Raw genomic sequence first — 11614 nt, 5'->3', positions numbered from 1 at the left:
GATATATACGCATTACATAGTCCCACTGATTAAATGATTATAGCTTAGCCTCATATTTCTGTTTATTTTTATAATCTATTTGAAAGTTGAAGAAATGGTAGTTTTATTCGGTACATCCGGTCCGGGACGGTACGGGACTTGGACAAGACTGTGTTCCTCAGACTCGATTCCTATTTTTCTAGACCGGTATTTGTATCCCCTTCCTCGGTTCGGTACAAAAACATGTACGATTCCACCGGTTCCAGATCAGTCCGGGATTTCGGCTCGGTTCCTGTGCACCCTTAAGCTCTATCGATACTTTCTTCCATTCGGGTCTTTTATTAGGCTTAACATCACTTACCTGTTTATTGGGTTTCAACCTTTTAACTGGGTATTTTCTTGTAAAGTGGCCAGTTTCACTGGTCATATGATTGGGCTATCTAAGTTTGTAAGATGTGGGTTATCTTTTGTATATGGGCTCTCAGATTTATGTGGAACCAATTTTTATGCACTACTCCATTTTGGAAGGGGACTACTATTTTTTTTTGGATGGATATTTGAAGTAAACTTGAGTGAACCTTTATCCATATATTTATTTGAGTACCAAAATTACCCTTTCTAATTAAATTAGTGTAATAATTAGTGAGTTAATAATGATTAGTGTGACTAAATTAATAAGTTGATTTTTTTGAAAAGAAAAATTATTGAGAATGAGAAGAAGAAGATGAAGCTGATAATAAAGATGAGGATTTTGGAGAAAAAAAAAAGTTAGATCTTTTTCTTTAAGAGTCACAACAAAAGTATGTTGTTTTGGGTACTCACCGATACTTCAAATTTAGTTAATGGTGATTGAATTGGCCAAAACATTCCTAAAAATGAACAATTTACAAATTGATTTCGGTTTGGTTAAAAAAGCTCTGCGACGACATATGAAGAACAGGTAGCCGAACTAATCTGCAAGTGTAGTTCGGTTAATCTCTCTGAAAACACAGGTAGCCGAACTCAGCTTTAACATGAAAGAAGTAATGAAAGGTTACAAGTTCTGGCAGTTGTAACCGCTTATTCACAACCTTAACGATATGCTTTGTCATGGGAATATCAGGCACCCTTGGCGTAACTGCTGCCACCTTAATGTTACTAATAGTTTCTAGAATTCTACTAGTTTCAGGGAGGAGATTATAATCTTGCTGATTAGAGTTTACAAAATCTGAAGACCCAACTTCAGTGACAGTTTTACAGCCTCCTTCTGCGATGATAATTGTTCCAATACATGTTCTTCTAATCCATTCAACTTACATCTTCCAATAATGTTAAACCTTTAACTTGTTCAGTGTATCTAGCTTTAGTAACTTTCACTTTTGCCTTTATGCATCTTCAAATATCATCTCTTAATATTAGTCCAATTCCACTGATTTTGGTAATTGATTCATATATGCAGCATCAAAATTTAGCTTACACCAATTTATTTGTAGTATTTGTTGACTTGCGACCTGCACACATAGTTAATAGCCAAGACTGGGATATCATATTTAGAAAAAAAATTTCTAATGTAGATGATAATGTTGTTAGGTGGGTGACTTTTACTTTGAATACTTCTAAGCATCTGTGTTTCCAAAGTTTACACATGACAATCTTTTATTTAATTTTTCAACGTAGTTGTTTCCACATGACATCAGTGGAGAAAAGGATACTTTACTCATTCTTGAAAGAAATGATACTTTGAACTTGACCCAAAGATTATACCATCTTTGCAGGAAGTCGAAATTCGATGAGAGTGCATAGCTTCTGTAAAAATACAGAACAAGATAACCACGGCGAAATCACATTACATGAATATGTGAATATCATTTTCTAGAACTTGTCGGGAGAAAGGACAAGAATAGTCATCAAGTTGGCATCTTGTTTATATGAATACTCTTTAAACATCTCCATAAAAATAGGTCTAATTTCTAAAGAAGTTTGAAATATCTTAATTTTATCCAGAATTTTCGCTTCTTTTTGCTTATGTTAAAGCCATTTGAGTCTTGAATCAGAGCCATGTATGTCGATTTCACAGCGAGGGTTCATTTCTAGTTAAGCTCCAGTAAATATTTTCTTTGGCATATTGTGTGAGAGTCTTATGTATTGAATAACTTTACACTCAATGTTGGAGAAGAATTGCTGAACTCTTTGAATATTTCATTAATTTTTATTTTACTGGATCAGATTCAGAAAAGTGTCATTATCTTGTGTGTGTTTTTCCGACTTGGACAGCTAAGAATGATGTATACTTCCAACCCAATTATATTTATGTATTCTTATGCTTGACCATCATCTAAACTTCTGACATATATTTCTTCGCTATTTGTGGTCCTTTATAAATATTCCTCCATATCCATATCCCTTGAGACTTCATCTCATTACACAATGGATCTTTTTTGTGCAAATAGTTTGCTTTTAATATTCTAGCCCACCGAGAGTTATAATCAGTTGCAAAGCTACCAAAGCGTCATCGAATTTAGTTGTGTTTTTTAAACCATTTCACCCAGTTTTTAGGGCTTGCGAACTGAAATCCAAGATTTTAGGTTTATTCCTTTGTTGTTGTCCTTAATTACTCTATCGATATCGATTTTTTCAGCAATATTTTTACTGGTTTAGTTACATTTTGAAATTAAATAACCCATTTGGTGGTTGTCCATGGTACTTAGAACATCATGAACTCGAGTTGTTCTTCCAGCTTGATCAATTATCTTTCCATGTCAAGTAGCCAGTTTGTTTTGGAATTTCTCATTTATGGGTTAAACACTTTATTTCTTGTTATTATACTAGGAGTGAACAACGTATGAGTGGATGAATTTGGTATCGCCCGCGTCAAATCCATTTTGATGGAGGATTTGAGATTTTCACCCATACCCAATCCATTACCCGTCGAATGTAACACACGCAGGTGAGCAGATGAACGGACTGGATGTGGATGGATTTGCGTATCTAAAAAAATTATAAACAAAAATGGATTAATGTTGAACATGAGTAATAGTATGATTTAGTTTTAAAACTTAGATTACTAAAATATAAGTAATTAACATAACAAGAGCAACGCAATGTCTTTCCAACAACCAAAATTATAATTTATTGATATGAAGGCCTCCAATCAATCTAAAATTTGATATTTTGGGATATCATTGAGTATCTTCAATGCTTCTCAATAGCGAACTATATATATATATTCTATAATAAGTTTCATATATGTATAACACTAACATTATCCTTAGCGTCGGGTATCACCAACGGATGGGTGATATTCTACCCACGTCCAACCTGTAAAAACAACCGGTTTCAAAAAATTAACCTGCTTATGATCCGTCGAGAAGCGGATTGGGTGTCCACCCGCCAAAATGCAGATTGGCTTGGGTAAAATCCACGGACTTGGATGTTTTTGCTCATCCCTAGTTCTTACCTAGAAAAAGAGGTAGTCCTAGGTATTTATTTTTCATTCAGGCCCATAGTATTCATATACATGACGCTTGTAGGATGATCACATCTCTGACGTTGCATATATTTGTTAAAACTTGCTGAAATTTATAATTTGTCCTGATTGCGTTGATGCTATGGATGATCGATATCTAGAATATTCTTGGTGTATTGATCTTTGTTTTTCCATAAGAAAATTATGTGCGAATAAAAGGTGGTTGATACTTGAACTATGTTGGCTGGGATTGATGCTTCGTATCTCCTTCAAGCTTTCTTCCTTGAAAATAATGAGAAACCTTTCATGCAAATAATGAAAAGATATGGAGATATTTGTTCTCCTTATCTTAGACCCATGAAGTGTTGAGTAGTTTCCAAGATCAACCATTAAGAGAAAGAGATATAAAAGTAAATCTGATACATTACCTGGTCAGTTGACATCGCTTATTGTTGAATCCCAACTCTTTTATTATACTTAACGGAAATTCTACTCAATTTTGTCGAACGTTTCCGCCATGTCAAGCTTTATTCCAACTTCACCATATTTAGTTCTAGTTACTTTTATATGATCTACTCGTTCATGGACAATAATGGTATTATCATAAATGTTTCTGTGAGGTATATAGGCAGCTTGAAAACAGGATATATAGGATTGGTTTGAGTCTTTTTGCATATTTTGAAATGACTTTGTGATAATTTATGTTGCAAAGATTTATGGGTTGAAAATATGCTAGAGTTTGGGGGTGTTCTATTTTGCAACTAAAGTTTGAAAACTGTATTTTAGTTCTCTTATAAGAAGACCAGTTTTTTAAAAAAAAAAACTTTATGCATCATAGAAATGATATCTTTACTTACAATATGTTACAACATTGTTGGTAGAATCCAACTTCAAATCCGTCTGGTCCTAGATCTTCCCAAGAGTTGGTCTAATTAATAGATGTATGCGTAATTTCCTATACGTCTAGAATCCTGATTAAGTTTACATTGTATTCTTCCGTAACGCAAGATATAATAATCTGATGATTTTTCCATTCCTTTGCGGATTTGAGGTAGTGGTTATGAAGAATCTGAAATGCTTTTTGATTATTTTTAATTCCTTTCTTTCAGAATTCCAATTATCAATCTCGTCTCTGAGAGAATCAATATGGTTTCTCGTCCTTCTTTTAGTTAGCCCTTCTATGAAAATACTATGTGTACCTGTTTTATTTTTTGACTAAATTTTATCTAAAATTATAAAAGAAATATATACACATATAAGCCTATTTTGGTACCTCGTTTTCAAATCTAAGTCACTTTTTTATTTCTTACAAATCTAGGCCAATCTAACGGATTCCATCCAAATCCGTTATCTCAATCAATATATTGCGCTGACCAGTCAGTATCTCTTCAAATTCTCGTACAATGATATCTCGTGGACATCCAGAGATTACAATTATCCTCTCAAAATCATCGATACTCTCCTTCCTTGTTTTTGATTTGCCGTGTTCTTCTACATCGCCAGCTCCACATAATCAATCTCACCCTTTTCTTCGGATCAACAACAGCAGCCCACCCTTCTTCTCAGCTTCTAAATCTTGTTTCTCCAATTGAACAGAACCCAAAATCACCTGCAATTGTTTCTTCCTGTAAATCCTAATCACAAACTCAAAATCACCTGCAATTGAGAAGACCCAGCAGCAGAAAAAATTGATTTTAATTCAGTTGTTTCTATGGTGATATTTTAAAAACGGGTACCTCTTAATTATTGTGTGATGGAACAAATCGGTAGAAAATTTAAGCGAAATGCGTCAATAGTTTAATTTCTGAAGTGTAATTGCATCTATATCTAAGAAAGTGAGGGATGGCTTGTGTTGTTCGTTAGAGCGAAAAAATAATGGAGGAGTGGGTTCAGATTATGTTGATCATATGGAGATGGAGGACTCAATTATAATTCTTTGTTCGTTGAGAACTAGGTACGGGTAAGAGCATGTTGTAATTAATCTTCTTTGTTGAAATTGTGATTAAAATGTGACCAAAGCTCACTGTTTTTATTGGGAACTCTTAAGTTTGCATGGTCTGAAGTTGAGACATAAATTCATTTTAGTGGTAAATGATCAATATGTAGCTAGATGTATAGATATCTGAAATCATATCATGGTTAGTGCTCAGAGAACCTAATGGAAAAGAAAGGGTGGGATTAATAAGAGAAGATGGGTACATAAAATGATGTTGCTGCTAGCTAGCTACTATTGGCGTTTGAATTTACTTGGTTCATTATCTGGTAATTGATGGTTGATTTGGAGTTTATTTACGATTAAGAGTTTTGGGTTTGTATGGAATGTGTATTCTTTTCAGGGAAGGAGATGAAATATGGATCGAAAGAACACAACAAACTCACCTCCTCTAACACCAGTTTAGGTCCAGCAACTGTTTGAAGAAAGTCTCAAAAGGAATTTCTCTTATATTACTAGTCCATACGTCATAATTACCAGATTTTTCCTTTGATTTTGTGATTGTGCTTAAAGGGTTTTGGCTAATTTTGTAGAAGCCAGGGAATGATGGCAGTGGCCCGAGGCATTGGTGAGTCTTAGGCAGGGTTTAGTAGCTACAGGACATGCAGAAATTGAATTGTTATCGCCGGCTACAAAAATGGTTCTAGTGGGATTAAAGGTTTAGGGGATGGTTTGTAAATGCATCAAAGAAACAGAGAGCTGATGAGAAGTCCTGAATGAAATCTCCGTCGCTCACCAGTTTAATGTTACAGTTGAAGGTGAAGAAGACATCCAGAGCACGACTAATCCTGGGCCTTCGATTTTCTGTGGCTAGATCTGTTACACATGTACACTATCAACGACATCTTCGCCATTCACTTTGTGATGAAACCTCTGTCGTTGATCTTATAAGGATTAAAATGTCTTTAAAACTAGAAAAATGTTGATAGGTGGCGGATAACCGTGGCCAACTTTCCATCCACAATTTTTGGTCAAATAAGGCCTAGTTTTATAAGAAATAGAAAAACAGGCTTAGTTTTGTAAACCATAAAAAAAAGGAGTCCTAGATTTGTAAATTGCCCATTATAAAATTCCATATCAAAGTTCACGATATACCATGATTTAAGATTATGCTGAATAGTGTGCGTAGATTTACCTCTATCTTGTTGTTGTTGCATCTGAAGATTTTGAATTTGCAACTCTGTGTCTTTAATTTGCTAATTGACATTGCCAAAAACTTCAAAATATAATTTATTTATTTTTATTTTTGGTGAATTTCAATTTTGATACCAACTGAAATGCAAGATAATCGTTTTGAAGTCTTCTCCAAGAGAGAGAAATTAGCTCTTTACAACAATTTTGTTATATCCAAGGTTCATAGATTCTGAATGGTTTCTTGAATGTTCTTTCAGTTGGATTTCTGTGAAGCAAAATTGGAGAATGATCTGAACTAAATGCAGTGTGATTGTAAATAGTTGTTGAGTTGAATATATCATGCCACTTAGTGTTTTCAAGGGCTTGTCGAGTCTGGATTGAAGTACAATATTGTGTTTGTGATTATTCCATGTATAAGGACAACCAAATAATTTTACATCGGAAGCATCTCCTTACAATATTTGTTGATGTCAAAAGTAGAGTTGGATTTCTTATCTTGAGTGTGAATGGAGATTGTTAGATAATATATGATTATTGATATCCAGAGGGGGGTTATTTTGTCACTCTTAGCAGCAATAGATTCTCAAAAACAATATCATCTCATTATATCTTGGACTTCTATAAACCATTCCACATTTTGAGGACCAGCTGTGATTAAAACATCAATTTGATTTCTGTATTCGTTAACCATTTTCAAACCCATGCCTTTCCAGATGCAATACCTCTAGAGAAACCAACAGAGGACTGAGACCAATAATTTGGATAACCAAAATTTCTAGTAAAGGAGTTAATTATAGCAAGTTTCAGATATGAAGAAACCATCCGGGTCTTTTTGATGAATGCAGTATATATCTGAGATGATCTCTGGTGTCTTTTGACAAATGCCTCATAATTTCATACAAATACTTATAGGTCTGCTATTAGTTGGGAATCGTTGCGGGAAGGTTTTCCCCAGCTTCCTTAAGTCATCTGTAACACCCTATGCCTGACCAATTTGTTGAGAAATAACCGGGAGCAGTTTCTTCAAGATTTCAGTCACACCATTAACAAGAATCCTTTCCGAAACCGTCATAGAATAAGTTGAATAGACAGACATTGGATTACTCAATATATGAAGATGATGAAATAGTCGAAAGAGCAGAAGATATATTTTCTAAGATGGATTGTTTCAATCACACAATTAATGCTATCAATTATCAAAATCTATAATGAATGGTAGAGTGATAAAAAGATGGCGCATGGGGCAATATTCTTGTCAGTATCAGTAAGTGGTAGTCCTATCCTTACATTAACTCAATCACTATACATTTACCACCAAACTTGACAAATATTACTGCTTGTGAATCACATTCTATGCTCTTAATTTGTTTGTCAAGCACTTAATTTGAAATACAACCAAAAGGCAATTTTGCTGAATAATAACACTATCTTGTACCGTTGAAATTTTTTGTTCTGAGAGGTTTTGGTGTGGAATCTTGTCGATTGCTTACGAGCCATATGACAGAATCTGAACTTCCAATTATAAATTGAAGACGACAGAAGGATTTGTGTCCAACAATCCATGTTCTGAACCCTGACGAATACTACTTGGCTGTATATTTTTTAATGGACACTTTTTTTGGTATATAATTATACTTTCTGATAATGATGCATACTCGGGTTTCTAGTCATAGTTCACAAGTGGAGAGCACGTCTTTGACCTTTTTTTTTTTTTTTTGCTGCCATTGCCTGGGTTTTAAGAATATTTGGACTTCACCGAGAAAAGAAAGTGTACATATGCTAAAATTTAAGGTGAGATTCGAAATGGTACAAAATTAATTCCCTGTGATTCAAGGTGTCGAGGAAATATGACGAATATGTTCCAAAATAATAATATACTATCTAATAAACTGATGGCTTCGTGTATTAGACTCCTACATCTAAAATCTAAAACAATATAGACTAGCTACTAACCCCTCAAAAGAACTAAATTCTCAAAAATGTCACATGAACAACGAAACCTAATCAATATGCAAAGTGTTTGCCTGAAGAAGTCCATCCCGAATATGGGTGGCAACATCACGAACAACACCAGGTCCTTGAGGAATGAATACAGCTGATGATTTGGAGGTAGCTCCAATCTCCTTCATGGTATCAAAATACTGAGTAACTAAAACCATATCCATAACATCCTTTGGCGTAGTCCCTGGCACATTAATGGAGAACCCAAGAACATTGTCCCTAAGACCATCCACAATAGCTTGGCGCTGACGAGCAATACCAAATCCAGACAAGTGTTTAGACTCTACGTCTCCCTCAGCTCTCTTAATTTGCATGATCTTTTCAGCTTCTCCCTTCTCCTGGGCTGCTAACCTCAACCTTGCCGCTGCAAATCCAAGTAAATAAAGGTTTTTTTTTTTTTAGCTTACTCTTGCATTAATTTCATATGACTTCCGAAAAACAAAATGGTTTCCTACCAGCATTAATTTCATTCATTGCGCTTTTCACATTCTGGGCGGGTTCTATATCAACAATGAGTGTTTGCACAACCTCAAATCCGTAAGCAGACATGGCCTTCTCCAGTTCCAGTTCAACAGCTTTTGCAATCTCATTCTTTTGCACAAAGGTGTCGTCAAGACTCATCCTTGGAACACTTGCTCGGATAACTGAAACATAGAAGGGGCTTCCATAATAGTTAGTCTTTCCTATAATACAAACCGACTTTTGAGAGGAAACATACACGCAATCCTATTAAAATTCATACCATCAAAGACATATGACTGAATCTGGGTTCTCGTATTACTCAGTTTGTAAAAAGCATCGCTAGCCCTATCAGCCATTGCCCGATACTGAACTAATGCAACGACATTGACAAAAAAATTATCCTACAGAAAACAAGCGAAAAGTAAAGTTGGTTCAAGGTTCAGGGTTGGTATGCATGTATTATAGGATTTGTTTCAGCAAAACCTAGCTATTATATGCAACCTACCTAAATTTGAAAAAAATAAAAATGGCGATAAGCTGAAAGATGGACCTTTGTCTTAGTTTCGCACTTGAAATCCAGCTGCTGCACACGAAGTGAAAGATGGCCAACGACGTATTCACCAAAAACCCAGTGTAGGCAATGACATCCCGGTTCGAGTACGTCTATATACTTTCCAAACCTTTCCTTGACAGCTACTTTGGATTGATCCACTTTTACACAGCAAAAGAGATTCCTCATTCTACCAACACTTAAAGATATCCACAAACACAATAAACTGTAGAAGAAATCTCAATATATTATGGGTTATCAAGATTAAACCGCAAGAGATGTAACACAGATGTAACCCATTATTAATGAACATTTAAACCATTATTGGCTGATAATTAATCCACCCATTATAGTACCAAACAGCGCCAATGTAAAAAGCATATGCAAAACAAATACGAGAAAAGACTAAAAGCATGACTAGTATTACTTACTATTCTAATCACAATAGCCATATTTTTGTGAAAATTTCTTAATAATAATATCAAAAGAGAAGCAACAGAAAATTTTACCTCAAGTTTTCAACTCTGGAGTTTTCTTTGGAAGGGTTTTGAGAAGCGGTGAAGATGAAAAAATGGATCTTATATTATACAAGTCATTTTAAGATATAGGTAAATCTTTCTTCTCAGATAAGATAATCGGGGAATATTCGTGGAATGCCGTGGAATGCAAGTGTTTTGCAAAATTGGAACTACCTTGTCGTATATCTTAACTTAATCCACTGCTATAAACCACTACTAATAATATAGGAGCCCATGGGCCTAACTTATTGCAAGGACAAAATGCTTCATTTTGGAGGAACCGTTTTTTTTTGGGGATCATGGTTTATTTGAGGGAAGCATGGTTCTAATTTTAGGTGGACATTTCGAAGTAGAGTGAAGCCACCCCTTATCCATGTATTTCAGTTATGACCAAAATGCCTTTATATTATTTTAATTTTAATTTATTTAAAAAAATAAATATTTGTTTAAAAAATAAAATTTATTTTAAAAAAAATATTTTTTTCAAATATTTTTTCAAAATTTTAAATCTTTTAAACTTTTTTTCTTATTAGCTTTGGTTCGAAAAATACAAATTCACAAGTATTTTTCTCGCAAACCCTTTAGCGGTATGCAAATTCGGAGGTATTTCCCATAAACCCTTTGCTTTTAATGTGTTTTTAATTGAAAAAATCGATTAGAAGTCATCAAATCAGGGTTGAAATGCTAGTTACTGAGTATTGTTCTGTTAGAAATGGTTTAGAAAAAACCTGGTTTTCTAAACGAACTCCCCGAAACATATAACACCAAGAACACGTCGGTTAGAACGAAAAATTTCCTTGCAAACCGAACTCATAGTTCGGTGCGTTCGCAAAAGTTTTAGAAATTTTGTACCTAACCGAACTTTGAGTTCGGTCCATTCGCAATTTTCTTAGAAATTTTTTACTTAACCGAACTCTTATCTGAAAACACACTGAACAAGGTTCTGTTATATTCATAAAAATCTTTGCAAATCGAACTTTCAGTTCGCTACGTTTGCAAGAATTTTAGAAATTTTATACTTAACCGAACTCTTATCTAGAAAAACTTTTATATATTTTCTCAGTTCCGCTAGATTTATTTTTTATCTGCTAAACGAACCACATACAAAAAAATACAAAAAATAAATAAATTAAAAACTGAGAAAAAAATATTTAATTTTTTTTATGAAATCAAAAATTAAAAAAAAAACAAATTTTAAAATTTAATTAATTAATAGAAGGGTAGCATATGCGAGTCAATTAGATTATATTCATCAAGTCTTATTATTTATAAGTTCAAAATTCGTATACAGAGTAAATCAGTTCATGAATATAAAACTAACTTGACAACTACCTATGAACTGAAGTGGAAACCCTACACATCAACAACTCTAACAGACTTGGTCACCTCTACAATTTTTTTTTTTCTCTCTCCTTAAATTTTTTCTCTCCTTTCTCAACGACAAGCCAAGCATCTTGAATCTTTTTTACTCAGATCTGCCCCTTAGGGGTGGATTTGATCAAAAAACTCCGACCCTTCTCTAATCTCAACTT

General features: G+C 34.2%; 1 protein-coding gene and 1 long non-coding RNA gene across 2 annotated transcripts; one reads left to right on the top strand and one right to left on the bottom strand.

Annotated features, from left to right (window-relative positions):
- The first annotated feature begins 4846 nt into the window (after positions 1–4846).
- LOC113328926 lies at positions 4847–6381 on the top strand. The gene is made up of 2 exons (XR_003349629.1): positions 4847–5378; positions 5761–6381. It is a non-coding gene; the product is annotated as an uncharacterized LOC113328926 (long non-coding RNA).
- A 2016-nt stretch (positions 6382–8397) lies between these two features.
- LOC113328955 (hypersensitive-induced reaction 1 protein-like) lies at positions 8398–10095 on the bottom strand. The gene is made up of 5 exons (XM_026575955.1): positions 10074–10095; positions 9565–9790; positions 9295–9415; positions 9008–9196; positions 8398–8916 (listed from the first exon to the last, which is right to left on the bottom strand). Exons 2-5 carry the CDS (start codon positions 9751–9753, stop codon positions 8552–8554), a joined length of 864 nt encoding a protein of 287 aa, XP_026431740.1. The 5' UTR covers positions 9754–9790; positions 10074–10095; the 3' UTR covers positions 8398–8551.
- Positions 10096–11614: the final 1519 nt, after the last annotated feature.

The sequence above is a fragment of the Papaver somniferum genome, unplaced genomic scaffold (genome assembly GCF_003573695.1).
Source record: "Papaver somniferum cultivar HN1 unplaced genomic scaffold, ASM357369v1 unplaced-scaffold_114, whole genome shotgun sequence".
Classification (NCBI taxonomy): Eukaryota; Viridiplantae; Streptophyta; class Magnoliopsida; order Ranunculales; family Papaveraceae; genus Papaver; species Papaver somniferum.
The sequence above is the reverse complement of the archived record's forward strand: the minus strand, read 5'-3'. Positions and strand labels throughout refer to the sequence as shown.